At 44.8% G+C, this 17,359-nt stretch overlaps 1 protein-coding gene across 1 annotated transcript in view; it reads left to right on the top strand.

The window, feature by feature from the left end:
• Positions 1 to 625: 625 nt before the first annotated feature.
• CDKAL1 (CDK5 regulatory subunit associated protein 1 like 1) overlaps positions 626 to 17,359 on the top strand; it is a 361,142-nt gene continuing 344,408 nt past the window's right edge. The window contains exons 1-3 of the mRNA XM_056854106.1: positions 626 to 687; positions 4,804 to 4,973; positions 5,265 to 5,377. Of these exons, the coding sequence (XP_056710084.1) occupies positions 4,807 to 4,973; positions 5,265 to 5,377 (280 nt within the window). The 5' untranslated portion in view covers positions 626 to 687; positions 4,804 to 4,806. The remainder of the gene's footprint in view (positions 688 to 4,803; positions 4,974 to 5,264; positions 5,378 to 17,359) is intronic.

Raw genomic sequence — 17,359 nt, 5'->3', positions numbered from 1 at the left:
GAAGGCATAATCTGGTGATTTGGCTATTTTTACTCAGTTTACCTACTCCTCAACCCACTACGGTATAATCTGTCGATTATGAGAAAAGTTGAAATGATCTGAAAAGAGTATCTGAAGAAGTGAGCTGTGGCTCCCGAAAGCTCATAACCCTGCCAGAAAATATTCTTGTTCGTCTCGAAGGGGCTGCTGGACTCTGGCCCTGTCCCACATTGATGAAAACGTTCTCCGAGGGAAGAACCCCTTGTGGGCGATCTTGCCGAGGGAGCCGGCCCGAAGACCGCGGTTTTTCAGCTGCCAGGCACGAATGAACCCGAGTAGGAGTCGTTTCATCCTCTTCCCTTCAAACGGCCACCGCAAAACCCTATTTTTTTAATGTGGAAAACGGTCTGAAGCGGGGCGCGACCCTTAAAGCATCAGGGCGGTCCTGCCCGAAAGGGAGCGGCCTACAGGAGGGAGGCCTTCGGGCCGGGGCGGGCGGAGAGCAGCTGCTGGCGAGCAGGCGACCGAGTCAAGGCCGCCGCCGAGGCCGCTTTAACCCCCGAGCCTTCCCTTCCCGCTAGGCGAAGTCTGATCTGGGTTGTCCCCTCTGGCGCGCCGTCGTCCGGCCGTTCTTTGTCACGTGCAGAGGGGCGTGGCCACAGCATGGCGGCCTCCATGTGAAGCTGGAAAGCGCGCCGGGCTTTGCAGGTGATTCCCTCCCCCTCCCCTCTCCCCTCCCCTCTCCCCTCCCTCCCCTTTCCCCCCTCCCTCCCTCCCTCTCCCCTCTTTCCCCCCTCCCTCCCCCCTCCCCCTCCCCCTCCCTCCCCCTCCCCCTCCCCTCCCTCCCCTTTCCCCCCTCCCTCCCCCCTCTTTCCCCCCTCCCTCCCCTCCCCTCCCCTCTCCCTCCCCTCCCCTCCCCCCCTCCCCCTCCCTCCCCCTCCCCTCTCCTCTCCCCCTCTCCCTCCCTCCGCTTTCCCCCTCCCCTCCCTCCCCTCTCCCCCTCCCCTCTCCCTCCCCTCCCTCCCCTCCCCTCTCCCTCCCCCTCCCCTCTCCATCCCCTTCCTCCCTCCCTTCTCCCCTCCCCTCTCCCTCCCCTCTCCCCCCTCCCCCCTCCCCTCTCCTCTCCCCCTCCCTCCCCTCCCCCTCCCCTCCCCTCCCTCCCCCCTCCCTCCCCCTCCCCTCTCCTCTCCCCCTCTCCCTCCCTCCGCTTTCCCCCTCCCCTCCCTCCCCTCTCCCCCTCCCCTCCCTTCCCTCCCCTCTCCCCCTCCCCTCCCTCCCCTCTCCCCCTCCCCTCTCCATCCCCTCCCTCCCCTTCCCCCTCCACTCCCTCCCCTCTCCCCTCTCCCTGCCCTCCCTCCCCTCTCCCTCCTCTCCCCTCTCCCCCCCCTCCCCTCACGAGCTGTGGCTCACGAAAGCTCCTACCCTGCCAGAAAATATTTTTATTAGTCTTTTAAGATGCTACTGGACTCTTGCTCTTTTCTACTCCTGTGTGGTAGGTTAGGCTGAGAGATGCTGTCTGGTCCCTAGGTCACCTGAAGAGCTTCCGTGATGGAGATTTGAAGTAGACTTGAAGGGCTGGTGTGTAGCGGATGGTGCCGAGTTGTTTCCTGTTGTCCCAGATGGTCAGGCCAGAACCAAGGGGTTGAAATTAAATTCAAAGAGTTTCTGTCTAGACATTAGGAAGAATTTTCTAACCGTTAGAGCGGTTCCTCAGTGGAACAGGCTTCCTCGGGAGGTGGTGAGCTCTCCTTCCCTGGAGGTTTCTAAGCAGAGGCTAGATGGCCATCTGTCAGCAGTGCTGATTCTATGACCTTAGGGCGGTGGTTCCCAACCTTTTTTTGACCAGGGACCACTAGGACTTTTTTGTTCGGTGCAGGGACCCCAAGGTTCAAAATAAAAATTCCGACAATTTGAAAATAAACTTTAATCATAACTGTTACTTAAACATTAAACTTAGAATAATAATAGAGAACTTTTAATTGAAAATATTAATTTATTATGGGTTTATAACTTTGTTTCGCGGACCTTAATTTAGTTCTCGCGGACCCCTGGTTGGGAACCAGTGCCTTAAGGAGTTCATGAGAGGAGGGAGGGCATCTTGGGCTTCTTCTGGGGACATTGGGGGTGTGGGTGGGTGGGTGGGGGAGGTAGTTGTGAATTTTCAGCATTGTGCAGGGAGTTGGACAAGATGATCCTGGTGGTCCCTTCCAATTCTATGATTCTAGACAGTGTGATTGTAAGCAGAGTTATAACCTTTTAAGCATATTGAAGTTAATTGGATTGCAAGTGTGTATCTCTGATTAGGATTCCATAGTGGCTATCCTAGTGTCAACGGCTATTATTTATTTTTATGCATTTCATTTATACCTTGCTTTCCAGTGGGGACCCAAAGTGCCCTATACTGTTCTCCTCTCGTCCTCACAAGAACCCTGTGAGGTAGGTTAGGCTGAGTGTGTGACTGGTCCAAGGTCACCCAGCCAGTTTCCATGGCTGAGTGGGATTCAAACCTGGGTCTTGCTAGTGTGGTACTCTAACCACTTCACTGCTGTTTCACTCCTGTCCTTTCTTTTATGTAATGTTGTGATCACAATTAAATAAGCTGTTGATGCTGTCCTTCCCTGTAGCTGTCCATAAAATAATGGGAATAATAATTATGAGTTAGACAGTACAGGGCACATCAGTATGGAGTTATTGAAATGCATGATCCAAATTGATTTGCATGATTGTTAACGTGATCTGTGCAAATGGAGCATCCTAAAATTGAAAGCTCCCTTTTTAAGGGAGTATTTTGCTTCTGGAATTCTGCCTGGAGGAAAATTGTCAGAGGGCCTAAAGGAGAAGGTTCTACAGAAGTATTTTGCAGGATCAAGGGGAACATGCCTTTGAGGTGATCCTATACTCTGATAAACACAGGATCTCTGCTTAGTTCATTCTGCCGGCCTTCTCCCAAATTCCCTCCAGATAGAATTCCAGTTATGTGTGAAGTATTGTTTGAACAAGCCCTAAATTAAGCAGCTTGGGGGGTATTTGGCTCAAAATTGTTCCTGTCACATTTTACCAGCACTGCCTCAGTTGTAGTGATTTCCGGAAGGTATGCAATTACTACTAAGAACCCTCTTTTCTTTTCAGAAAAAATATGCTGTAGCTCCAAAGGTACTCTTTAAATTAAGGTACAGTTTTACCAGGGTTGCTGTGCAGAGGAAGGCACTGACAAACCACCTTTGTTAGTCTCTTGCCATGAAAACCCCAAAAACCCCATAAGTTGGCTGCGATTTGATGGCACTTTACACACACACACACAGTTTTATTACAAACAGCAACTACAATCTGCTTAAATTTGGACACAATCAGCGTGCATGCCAAAGCAGAGATTTTTTAAAACAGTTACCATTTGTGCCAACTGGTGTTTGGCTCTCAAGCATCTCATTGGTACTACAAATGATTTTCAAACTGGTTAATTATGTGCAGGTCATCTAGCTTGACTGAGGGAACACCTGACTCATACTTGCACCAGCTGAATGATTGCTGTGGCATATTTTTTCAAGGACAAGAGAGTAAAGGTGGAAGTGATTTCATCTGACCCCTCTCCTTACTGCAAGCACCTTAGCCCAGTGGCTTTTGGTCCATGACCCCTGAAAAAGCCTCTTTGGGCTAAGGATGCAAGACGACAGGAAATCTGGTTGTGTGAGTGCTTCCTGCTCACACAACCATAGGATCCTACCCATTATGTTTATATTATGAGAGAATCATCCATTTGACTGATGTCCAAGACTGTATTTGTAAAACTATGCACACATTAAACCAACAAGTTCAGCTGTATGATTTAAACCTGTGAATCATCCAGTTGAAGATGACAGATTGCCACATTCCAAAGAATCTGTGGATTTTTGCAGGCTGGGAGGTGTTCCTTGTCATAATTCCATTTGCTTATAGCCTGAAACTTCAGGCGATTTTAATAAACCAGTAAACTGCCACTGGTATTCAGAGATTTACTGCCTCTGAATACGGAGGTTCCCTTTAGTCACCATGGGTAGTAGCCACTGTTAGACCTATCCTCCATGAATCTACCCAGTTGCCTTTTAAAGATGTCTATGCCTGTGCCATCACCACATCCTCTGGCAGTGAATTCCACATTTTAATCACTCGCTGTATAAAGAAGAATTTCCTTTTGTCCATCCTGACTACTGCCCATCAGCTTCATTGGATGTCCTCGAGTTCTAGTATTCTGAGAGAGAGAGAAAAAGTTCTCTTTGTCAGCTCTCTCTACCTCGTACATAATTTTATCATGTCCCCTCCTTAGTCATCTGTTTTCTAAACTGATAAGTCCCAGACTCTTCAGTGTTTCCTCCTAGGGAAGGTGCTCCAAACCCCTAGCCAGCGTAGTGGTTAAGAGCGGTGGTTTGGAGTGGTGGACTCTGATCTGGAGAACTGGGTTTGATTCCCCACTCCTCCACAGGAGTGACGGAGGCTAATCTGGTGAACTGGATTTGTTTCCCCGCTCTTCCACATGAAGCCAGCTGGGTGACCTTGGGCTAGTCACACTCTCTCAGCCCCACCTATCTCACAGGGTGTCTGTTGTGGGGAGGGGAAGGAAGGTGATTGTAAACCGGTTTGAGTCTCCCTTAAGTGGTAGAGAAAGTCGGCATATAAAAACCAACTCTTCTTAATCATCTTGGTTGCCTTGTTTGAAGGGCTTGAACTGAAGCTGGTAGCTACTTTGTTATCAAAATATATGCATGCAATCATTACATGTTGCTGAGTGTTTTGACTGTGGCAGTGAGCGCTGGTGGAATTGTTTCTCATATGTATTTCTACCCTCTGTAGAAAATGCCTGCTGTCTGTGATTCTCTTCTTGAAGACATTGAAGATATTGTGTCAGCACAAGACCCAAAGCCTCATGATAGGCGGTTCAGAAGAGAAAATATTATTCCTAAAGTGCGCAAGCGCAATTCACAGAAGAATGTAGAAGCCGATGATGATCCCCCACATGACAGGTTTGTTTTCTTTATCAAGGAATTACTTCTAAGCTAAGAGATGAGAACTAACCATGCTAAAACTGAATTCCTGTGTTCTCCTCTGTTTGTACCTCTCTCCCTTCCAAGTAAGCAACTTAGGGGTTATCGTATCTTGTCTCCCACTTTTTGGGAAGCCACAGCTCCATTTTTTTGCCAGATTTGTTGCTTTCAGGTCATGTACATTTTCACAATCCTTTGTTTCTCCTGCTGCTCCCAGAACAGTGTTCCGTTCTCTCATATCTCATTTCGTTAACTGTCTCTGTTTTACAGTGTTATTCCTGGTGTACAAAAAATCTGGATACGTACGTGGGGCTGTTCTCATAATAATTCAGATGGAGAATACATGGCTGGTCAGTTGGCTGCTTACGGATACAAAATTACAGGTAATGCTCTTGACACACCTGAGTTTTTTCAGAATGTTCAGCCCCACAGAAATTTCAATACCTTGTTCTGTTTTTCGGCCTCCGCTCTTTACTGTTTTCTGACCTCTGATTAGATACTAAATGTGATATGTTATGCTATCTTCGGGCTGAGTTAACACGCATGCTTTGTCAGTTGTAAGACTTAAGCTGGTGGGGCGAGCCTGGCCTCATAAACCTGTGGAACTGAAGAGACCTGAACACTATTTCAGCATGGTGAGCCAGCATGGTGTAGTGGTTAGGAGTGTTGGTTTGGAGCAGTGGACTCTGATCTGGAGAACTGGGTTCGATTCCCCACTCCTCCACATGAGCTGCAGATGTTAATCTGGTGAACCAGATTGGTTTCCCCACTCTTCCACATGAAGCCAGCTGGGTGACCTTGGGCCAGTCACAGTTCTATTAAGAGCTCTCTGTACCTCACAGGTTGTCTGTTGTGAGGGGAAGGGCAGGTGATTATAAGCCAGTTTGATTCTGCCTTAAGTGGTAGAGAAAGTCGGCGTATAAAAACCAACTGTTCTTCTTCTATTTTGTGTGCTTGCTTCACCGCGGCAGGGTTCTCTTGACCCCACTGGACACAGCGATAGGGCAGGAGAAGAAGGGGGAAAAACACTTTTAAAAAAACTAAAGGCATTGAACATGTTTGCAATCCTGCTTCTGTTGCAAACTAAGGCAGGGAAACCCAGGTTCAAAATCTTGCTACCTGTGCCATCCTGAGCACAGTTTCACCCTTCTAAGTCTATTGAAGTCATTGGGCTTAGAAAGGTTTAACTCTGTTTAGGATTGCAGTGTCAGCAATATTGGGCCAGTCACATGCATTCAGTTTAATCTACCTCACATGTTGGTTGTAGGGATAAAGTGCAGGGAATCTTACGTGCTTGCCTGACTTCCTTGGATGAAGAATAGGATAAAAATGTGATAAATATTGTGAAAGCAGAGTAGTTATGGAATTATTCCAGGGAGATCTTGAGTTAACTTTCAGAGCACTAGTTTACGTGTTTCCTGCCATGGACATCAACTTGGAACTGTTGGGAGTGTTATATCTTATCAGACCCTGAACATAGTATGACTGATCGCTCATTAGAAAAGGCTCTTTTTTACTGAAATATTGCATTGTATGTTTCATTCTTGATAGTAACAAACATTCACTGTTAGTAGCAGTTGATGGTTTGACCATTTTTGGTGGAAAATAAGAGACAAATATGTGTATTTTCAAGTTGGCACCTGTGAGCTCATAATTACTCAATTAACATCCTCTGGAGAGATCTATTATGAGCATTACTTTTAGGTTACGATGCCAGAAGCAGGTGCTAACGGGCTTCCAGAAGCATGTTGTGAGCTTTATCTTGGCCATAGTATGACACTGATTTTCTACTAAGAGCAAATTTGGTAACAGTTGTACTAAGTTGTACTATAATGTGTGATTCATGATCTGTTGAACAGTGCATTGTGCTTTACTGGTGAATCAACTGTGGTCAAACTCAGACTGATAAGGGAAAGCCAGGTTGGCTCACGCTTTGGTGATGGGAGAAAGCTACACTTTAATAAAATAAAAAATTAATTTGGAGAATGCTTACTGGCCCAGGATCTGCTAATGGAAGAGAATGCTTAGTGCTGCTTGGGCATAAAAAGGTGAAGGTAGTCCCCTGTGCAAGCACCGGGTCATTCCTGACCCATGGCGTGATATCACATCCCGAAGTTTACTAGGCAACCAGCGTGTATAGTGTGGTGTAGTGGTTAAGAGCGGTGGTTTGGAGCGGTGGACTCTGATCTGGAGAACTGGGTTTGATTCCCCACTCCTCCACATGAAGCCAGCTGGGTGATCTTGGGCTAAGTCACAGATCTCTCAGCCCCACCTACCTCACAGGGTGTCTGTTGTGGGGAGAGGAAGGGAAGGTGGTTTGTCAGCCAGTTTGATTTTCCCTTAAATGGTAGAGAAAGTCGGCATAATAAAAACCAACTCTTCTTCTTCTTCTACCTTTCCCAATCATCTACATACCGGAACCTTATTTCATTCTCTGGGAACAGCACACCAGCCTCTGTCCTGAACCAGACCTGGATGGACCTAAAGCATGTAATTTATGAAGCTATTACTTCTGATACAAATAAAAAGAGAAATGGCCTTTTCCAAGTAAAGAGGCTTCAAAGTTGATCTTTTATGGTGGTTCTTGTTAAAGTTCAAAGGATTTCCCACTAAACCTAGTAATGCCTACCATTGTGGCCTAGCAAGAAGTGAGCTTTTGTGGCCACTAGCTATATCTTGGTTTGTCATGTGACTAAGCAGGTGAACACTCGTTGTGCAGTGTATATATAAAGATGAGTCAAGCTTGTGAACAAGCAGTTGCAAAAGAGGTTGCACCCCTATATAGCTGAGCCTTTTTATTCCTCTGTTTTTTTCTAGCAGCTAGCTCTTAAAGTAAAATGGTCAACAAACATTGGAGGAGGCTGTTGCCGTGTATTTGATCTCCAAGCGGGGGGGGGGGTCACAGTTTTCTTGTTTGCTTAATAATTCAAAAGCAAAGCTATGCATTGTCTCTATTGTTCCCTAAGATCAAGTGAAAGCGCCCTCTCGACTGTACAGCACGCGCCCAGTTCCACTCACAAAACGCATTCTTGGCGGTTGCCCCTCCGCTGTGGAGCAGTTCTTGAAATGAGAACCTGCGTGCAAGATGCTTTTTTAAAATCTGGATTGCACTTTTCATAGGGTGTTAGGCTAGAACAGCGGTTCCCCAACATTTTGGGTCGTGGAGCACTTTTCAGAGGAGAAGTTTGTCACGTAGCACTAATTTTCACCTAGCACCTATGTACTAAGCCGAATGACAGTAGTAGTTTTCTTTCCAGTCTCTTCACAGAATGCTAGGAGATGTTTCGCAGAGCACCAAGTGCTCCGTGGAGCACAGTTTGGGAACCGCTGGGCTAGAATATGAAATAAATGGCCTTTGACAAGAACAAGAAATCCATCGATGGTTCCCAAACGGCAGGTTTTCAGATTGCTCAGAAAAGCTGCACAGGAGTCTCACCAAATGTTTAAAGGGGCTTCTGTATGGTAACGGAGATGTAATCCTTAAATGGTTGTGCGTCAGTATGCTGTTCTTTATACGCATAGATCCAGTGGTATGCAACCCACCATAGGTTGAAGGACCTTCCTCCAACTTGTGGCTCTTCTGTTTGAAGGACACACCTTAGGAAGGAGGAAGGCTTCAAACTTTGCTTTGTGGAGCAGCAGTATACATGCCAGCAATTATTTAATGAGGAAGCTTGAAAGAAAATTGATGACACCACTCTGAACTGACCTTTCAGCTGTAGGGGCCTTGAGATGAATGCTCTGCTGCAATAAGATGAGGAGCAGTCTGTAGAAATCAAAAGTAAGCCGTGCCTAGAACTTGCATGTGTTGCAGAATAGACTTCATGTTGTCATAGTCTGTTTTTGCCAGGGGCTTTTTGAAGTCAAACTGATACGTTATTGTTCAGTTTTTCAACACTATTGGAAATATATTGTGTTCAGTTTGTAAGTGTATGCAAATGAAAGCAAATGAGGCTGGGGTGTATGTGTCTGTGGAGCAGTGGAGTGAGAGAGGGAATCACCAAAAAAGGTCACATGAACACATGAAGCTGCCTTATACTGAATCAGACCCTTGGTCCGTCAAAGTCAGGGTCTCAGGCAGAGGTTTATTCACATCACCTACTTGCCTAGTCCCTTTAACTGGAAATGTGGGGATTGAACTGGGGACCTTCTGCATGCCAAACAGATGCTCCACCACTGAGCTACAGCCCCATCTTGCGGGCAGAAGTGCCTTCTGCAAGTGGAAAAGAGTTAGGTTCGAATTCACTGTTACAACCTTAAACATGAATGGAGTTTTTCTTGGCCTGTTTGGAGGGGTTGGTGCTAATGAAAATAATGCTATTTTCTGTTGTTACTTTTTCGTATTTATTTCTGTGAACATTTTATTACTGGTTATAATTTTCCATGGCTTTTCCTGTATGGTGCTTTTTGCTTGTTTGTGCTGTCTAGTCACAGCTGACTTATGGCGACCCTGTAGGGTTTTCAAGGCAAGAGATGTTCAGAGGTGGTTTGCCCATTGCCTGGCTCCATGACACGGCCCTCGTGTTCCTGGGAGGTTGCCCATCCAAACACTAACCAGGGCCGACCCTGCTTAGCTTCTGAGATCTGATGAGATCCAGCTAGCCTGGGGCAATCCAGGTCAGGGCTTGCATGATGCTACTTGCTGGTATTTTACAGATCTTGCCGTGGATAATTTCAGGACAACTTCCTTTGGAAAATCTATTGCATAGCCTTATATGTTACGTACATACTTTGAAATTTTAAGAAAGGCATTGTACCAGTGGAACTAAATGAAAGTGGAGAAGGATTATTTGAATTATTAACATTAGCAAAACTGCTATGTGTTTGGCACGCTGTAGATGGCAGCATTGGATTTTTTTAAAATTCATGGATATCAGTTTATTATCAAATGTTGAGAATACCTGTCATGCACTTCAAATTGCTGAAGTCATAGGTAAAGTCTATATTTCATCTCTTGAGTCAAACCATTAATTTGCAACCATTCCCTCCCCCCCCCGCCCCCCATTGCTCATATCATGGGGATCTAGCTGTTTCTGTTCTAGTTCTTTTGCGGCTGGTAATGGGCTTGAGTGCCTGTTTGGTGGCAATTCCTGTTGATTGTAGAGGGGGTAATCATAGGTGACTTTTTTCTGGTTACAAAATTAGAATCTGCAGGCCTTGTCTATTGATGACTTAATTATTTTTGCTAAACTCCTCTGGTGCTTGACTATTGGGGCTTGGGCAGAATGATGTTTTCAAGAGTGCTGTGCTTAAAAACCTGCATGCACAATCTTGAATTTGAAATGCTAGCTAAGTCACACCCATGCTTCCCTATAATCAGAATAGTTCAAAGGCCTGTGCCTCTTATACTGCTCCTTTGCTTTATAACATTTTAATGTTAAATTGCTCCCAAATATTTGGCATATTTTGGATACGCTACAAATATAAGCTACAAGTAGGGGAGGGGCTGTGGCTCAGTGGTAGAGCATCTGCTTAGCATGCAGAAGGTCCCAGGTTCAATCACTGGCATCTCCAATTAAAGGGACTAGACAAGTAGGTGATGTGAACGACCTCTGCCTGAGACCCTGGAGAGCTGCTGCCAGTCTGAGTGGACAATACTGACTCTGATGGACCAAGGGTCTGAGTCAGTATAAGGCTGCTTCATGTGTTCATGTGTTCAATATAACGATCCCAGTGAGCCTTTCCTTTTTGCCCTTTTCTGCTGCACCTCCCTTAGACCCCTAACATTTCCTGAGGATGTGGAGACTCTTCGGACTGATGTGGAATATGGTATGAAGGTCTACAGCTATATAGGGGGAAATCCAGCAGAAGGAGTTTTGATCTAGTGCGGTGTTTGGTTTGTGAAAGATAGTAGATACAAGAGTTAAGTGTTCCTGTTCTGAAACACATTTCTTATATATGAGTTAACTGGGATGTTAGTATTTTCAATATTTTGCGAAATATTACCCATCCAAAGAGATTCACCCCACACTTTTTCTTAGGACTCTGGCTTTAAAAGCGAATGCCAGCCAGAGAAATATTAGATTCACATTGGCAGCCTTTCACTTTGATTTCTCTCCCCCACACCCCAGTTTTGATTCTGATATCACCCAGATAGATCATCTAAATACTAAACAGGCTGTGATTCATCTGGGTGATATCAGAATCAAAACTGGGGTGTGGGGGGAGAGAAATCAAAGTGAGTGAACAGGGAATAGATACCTTTAAATGGTAGTTAGAGATCCTTGTTGCCAGTTTGGCTAGATGCATTTAAATGAATTGAACTAGGATGCTTAGGAAACCGCTCAATACCGATTGGTCTCAAGTTCATGTTGTCGTCACAATACGCAGAGTAACTTGTGGCATCCAGATGTGAATGAACTGCTGCCTATTAATATCTATGAAGTTGGGTTATCCAGTATAGTTGGCACGCTGCTAAAGTTTTCAGAAAAAACGTTTAGGTTCTGTCTCAAGGTACCCTGTCAAAACGGATGTGTTGGTAGTCACATTTCTTTCAAATGCAATCTTAATTTTAACATATGCACCTAACATCTTGTTTTTTGGAAACTCCCTCCCCCCCCTTTCTTCTAAATAGTGATGGAAGGTTAGCTAAATGTTGACCAAGGGCTGACGGGATGGCTTGTCAAGGACCAAAGATACCTTGCCAGTATAGGTTGAATATAGTTGGAGTTTGCCCTCAATAGCATGCTTGTGAATATTTTGGCTTTTCTGTCCTACCACAATGAAGCCTTATTTTGTGTAAGAGCAGAGGGAGAGACTCCCACCGAGCAGAAGACACTGACATTTGTCTTGTATGTCAAATCCTTGGCGCGGGGGTCTACTTACAATGCAGAGCGACTTTGTCTTGGATGGCTATAAATAGCTTTTTGACTTCATCCAGCCAAGAGTGAATTGCTGTTGATTACTACACAGTACTGCGATATAAAGGAGCGTGGGTTTTTGGCTTGGTTTTTAATGCAAGACAGATCTCTTGGCTGCTCATATATTTTTAAATGTTTCAGACCTTGAAAGTTCATTGGCTAGGTTTCAGGGGCCAAAAACATCCTTGCTCATTTATTCTGTGCCATGTTCTTCTGCTGTGCTGGAATCCTAAATTGTAGTTAGCTTTTAAAACCTAGTTTCTCACTTGGGGCCTGTTCTCTTCTGTGCCGTTTATAGAATTTTCCTGTCAAAGAACAAGGTAAAATGGTGAGCTTGCTGATATACCTAAAGTGTATATTTATATCGAGAATGGCCAATCAAGTGGATTATGTTAAAAGAGACCTTTTTTCTCAACTTTCACTTGTCTACAGGACTTAATTTATATGATGGGGGAGAGAATAGGATTCTCATTCAAATGTTTCAGTGCATGTGAGCGCTTCTGATTTCAATTCTGAACTCTCGAAAGGTAGAGTCAACCATTATTAATTGTGTATTCAGGATTTATTCAGCTCAGAATTTCATTAAAGTGTGTGACTTTAAAGGAGGGAATCTAGTACACTTCTACGAATGAAATAGTGTGGGACTCTTGCTGTGGTACTTCAGATAATGTGCTGATGATGCTTCTAGCCAATTAGAAGAAATATAACTGTGGCCAACTATAGAAGCTATAGTACAAGTATTTGGTTTTTCATTTGAAATTTTAAGGCTAGTAGTAGTTTTTTTCCTGGTTTTTTTGTTTATTGTATGTAAAACTCAAGGCAGTTCACAATAACTGCCTGGAGTTTTATATAACTGTGTTAAGTGCCGTCAAGTCGCTTCTGACTCATGGTGACCCTATGAAACAGTGTCCTCCAAAATGTCCTATCTTTAACAGCCTTGCTCGGATCTTGCAAATTGAAGGCTGTGGCTTCCTTTATATAGTCAATCCATCTCTTGCTGGATTGCCAGCGTGGTGTAGTGGTTAAGAGCGGTGGTTTGGAGCAGTGGACTCTGATCTGGAGAACCGGGTTTGATTCCCCACTCCTCCACATGAGCAATGGACGCTAATCTGGTGAACTGGATTTGTTTCCCCACTCCTACACACAAAGCCAGCTGGGCGACCTTGGGCAAGTCATTCTTTCTCAGCCCCACCCACCTCACAGGGTGTCTGTTGTGGGGAGGGGAAGGGAAGGTGATTGTAAGCCTGTTTGAGTCTCCCTAAAGTGGTAGAGAAAGTCAGCATATAAAAACCAACTCTTCTTCCTCATTTCCTGCTATCTTCAACTTTTCCTAGCCTGATTGTCTTTTCCAGTGGCTCTTGTTTTCTCATAATGTGACCAAAGTACGATAGCCTCAGTTTAGTTATTTTAGCTTCTAGGGTCAGTTCAGGCTTGACTTGGGATTTGATTTGGTGTTTTTTTTTTGGTGGTCCACGGTATGCGTAACACTCTCCTCCAACATCACATTTCAAAGGAATCGACTTTCTTCCTTGTCCAGCTTTCACACCCATACATAGTAATAGGAAATACAACGCCATGAATTAACTTGATCTTGGCTGCCGGTGACACATAATACAAACCATAGATATGATTAAAATATCCTATCCTCTAATGCAGTAGTGCCTAGGTCTTCATAGAACGGGTTGGGGGAAGAAGCTAATGCATGCCTCCGGGAAACCAAAGGTATGCATAAAAGTATTACCCCCCACCCCGCTCCGGGCCCCACTGAAGGAAAAATGGTGGCTGTTATCACCTCTTGACCCAGGTCTCCTACCAGCAGCTGAACTGGCAGCACTTCTCCTGACCTCAGGTGAGTGTCTGCCAATCTGATTGTCGGGGATAGTGTTGTTGTAGCCGGCAGGGGTCTGGGCACGTCCAGGCTGGGTGTCAGCTCCAGACATTTGAATATATATCTTGCTCTGTCTCTCTTTTTTGAAGTATCGTAAGCCCTACTTTTCCTGGCTTGGAGGAAGAGGAAATTAAAAAGCGGTCTTCTTCAACAGGTGCACGTGTGCACATCTTTACAGACCCCACCCCAGCTACACCATTCCATCTGCTAGCTTTTGTGCTGACTCACAGAGAAGGGAAAATCTTGATCCCCCCTCCCTTTGTGATTCCTTGTTTCCCTACATGGAAAACAATATTCTATCACATACTGGTCTTGTAAATGGGCCACTTGCTCCCCACAGCATTATGAAACAATAGCAAAAACATTTGCATTCTTGATAGGGTTGCCAGCTGGCCACTGGCATCCTGTGGGAGGGACGCAAGGGGAACAGCTGCACAATGGCAAGACATTCATTTCTGGGGTGAACCTGGATGTGATGTCACATTGCTCTAGGTTTCAGTGGAAACTCTTTTCACCATAAAACATCTGATGAATTCTAGAGCTGTGTGACATCACTTCTGGGTTTGCTCGGGAAATGACAATATGCTCTTGAGAATGGTGATTTTTGCTACAAACCCCACCCCCGCTGGCCTGCCAAGAACAGACACCCTGTGAGGTAGGTGGGGCTGAGAGATCCAAGGTCACCCACCTGGCTTCATGTGTAGGAGTGGGGAAACACATCCAGTTCACCAGATTTGTGTTTGCCACTCATGTGGAGGAGTGGGGAATCAAACCCGGTTATCCAGATCAGCGTCCACTGATCCAAACCACCGCTCTTCACCACTACACCACGCTGGCTCTCTGAAGGCTTACTGTTAGTTAAGCAGCTTGAATTGGATTCAGAAATCAATAGGCTGCCACTACAATTGTGTTGAGTAAGCTGTGTTCTTCTTATGATGGTCTACTCTGTTTAGCATCAGCTGCAACTTCTCAGTATTTCTTGATGGCAGCCTCATGTAAAATGCATTGCAGCAGTCAGCTTTGCTACGTTCTGCTTTACTAATGACAACTGTCAGAGCCTTTCTGGGACAGGCGTTTTAGGCATAGAAGGCACAACTGGCCATTGCTTGTCAACCACATGTGACAGCCATTTTGACCTACCCTGATAACTGGCACATCCCATGTCCACCTACCATGGTTAAAGGATCAGGACGCCAAAGTGTACATTCTTTCCAAGGTCATTTGCAAATCTCCATCTCCAACCTGATTGCCGATTAAGGTAGCATTAAGTACTGTTAATATTTAGTTATCCTGAAAGCTCAGAGGGAAATTTTTGCATGTGAGCCTAATGGCCTGCTTCTGCTTTGTTAACCAGAAGCTCCAGAGCGTTGGTATCCACATCAGCCTTTTCCTTGGTATTAGTGCATTAGTGCTGTTGGCCAGAAGATGGCACTGTTTCACTGTGCCAAATGAAGCATCGCTGCGGCCGGAGCGCTCCCCCCCCCCACGAACACACAGTGACACAAGGGTTAAAAAGATTAAGTTTTATTAGATTTAATTTTCAATTTTGTCACTTAATAGATCAAAAGTGGAATAACCTTGTCGCTCCATAAACTGGCTTTTTACATTACTGCAGTTAGCTCACATTTTCCAAGGTGGTGTCTATTAAGCGGAGGTAGAGTCCTAATGAGGTTGCTGTACGTATTTTTTTTAAGGTGCATTTCGTGCTGTAGGCCTGGGTAAACATCCAGACAAATGCAATTACTTTCTTGATTGACTTCATTGTTTTTTTGGGTTTTTTTTTTTTTTGTAAATCATTTTGTCTAGCAAGACTGTTTGGCCAAATTATACTGGGCTACATGACCCATTGCTTGAGACATGGGTATTTGCACCACCTTCTCATCGCAGTATTATTAGAACACTGACTTGATTTTTTTCAGGCTTGGATTGAAACTTGTAAGAAAATCAGGCCTGTGTTTCCTGCACTTAGCAAAATATTGGGGGGGGGGAGAGGAATGACCATCATGGCCAGTTTCGAGAAGCATTCATTCATGAAAAAAGGTTGTGTCCAAATAAAGCTCCCTAGCGTTAGGGCGTTAGCAACGTGCTGGAGATTGGGCTCTTTCTCTGTCCAATCAGAGCAGGAGACGTTTTCTTTCCTTACGGTCCATGTTAGCTTGTGGTTCTCAATGATAAGCTGGAAGTAGAGTGTACTACAGAGTTGTGTTTTTACTTTCCGTGGTGTGTCATCTTACAAAAAAGCCCACCTCGGGTGGCTGAAAGGGGACTTAAGGGGGGAAAATCTTCTCCTAAAGCTGCTGCTCTTTTCCCCTTTCAGAATTATCCTTTGGCAGGTAAGGAGGTGGCGAGCGTAGGCACTTGCAGGCAGCTTGGCAGACTGCATGCTTTTTAGAGGGTCGAGCAGAATATTTTGGCGTAAAATGTTTTGGCTTCCAAATAAAGGCCATCTCCTCGTTGCCGCATAATTTAAATGTCTTATAGCACTTGGTGCATTATGCACCCTTTATTTCAGCAGCAGTGGTTGATATCTTCCTCATCCGAGCAGTGCTCAGGGTTATTGTCTTTGTTCAAATGTAAAATAAGAGGATATGTGGTTCTTTGTAGTTATGTATAAAACATCAAATTAACTTGACTGCATGGAACTCACTTTAGTACTATTTGGAACGGCTTTGAGGTATGGACAAGAGCACCATTTATGTTTTTAATTCTCAAGTTCTGGTTCTATATGACTTGTTTTGAATAGAGACACGATGTGTAAGACACAGTGTGCTGTCTTGTCCTTTGTAACTTGCCATGATATTGGACAAAAGCTTTTCATTTTTAAATGTGAGGCAGGGTCTTCAGTTTTTCTAAAGCTGTTGTTAAGTTAGCTGGTATCAAGACACAGTCAAATGTAGTGATATAAAAGTATAATTCTGGAATTTTCAGGACATAGTTAATGTTGGGATTGCAGTTGAGAATGTTGCCTTGTTCGTGCACCTGATCACTTGTTGTAAGAAGTTACTGGATGGAGAAAAGAAAAGGTAAAATGTATTGCTGTTATTCCTCCATATTTTGAAGTCGAGAGAAATTTGAAGACTGCGTCCAAATGCCTTGAACCCTGAATCTATTCTCTTTCTCCCTTTGTCTCTCCCTCTCTCTGAATATGCATATGTATGTATTCAATAGTATTTTTCCATTTGCAGGGTTTCCCAAGCTTTGCATTTGAACCAGTAAGGCATCTGCTAAGACTTGTTAGCTGTAGTTGATTCATGCTAATTATTTTTATTACGGCATAATTGGATTGCACAGTGTTGGAAAGACTGACTTACTGCCCAGTACTGCTTATCTCCTTTGGACTAGATGTTGGCTTTCAAACATTTCTGGACTACAGAGCGAACTACTGGACCGGGCAGCAATTTGACATGAACAGCGGATGGAGGATCAACTGCTTTCCCCCTTTTGGCGTACCTTAAGGCCATTTCACTGACTCCCTCTCTTAGAGGTTACGTAAAAATGATGCCCGTGCTGGGACTGCAGATGCTTGAAAACTTCGAATTAGCAAATAACCTTCAAGTTTGCCATCTAGCAGGTTCTATACGGTTGCTTCGCCACCTATGCCTAGTGGTGTTTTCTGC

Source organism: Euleptes europaea, chromosome 8 (genome assembly GCF_029931775.1).
Source record: "Euleptes europaea isolate rEulEur1 chromosome 8, rEulEur1.hap1, whole genome shotgun sequence".
Lineage (NCBI taxonomy): Eukaryota > Metazoa > Chordata > Lepidosauria > Squamata > Sphaerodactylidae > Euleptes > Euleptes europaea.
This window is presented reverse-complemented; position numbering and strand designations above follow the sequence as displayed.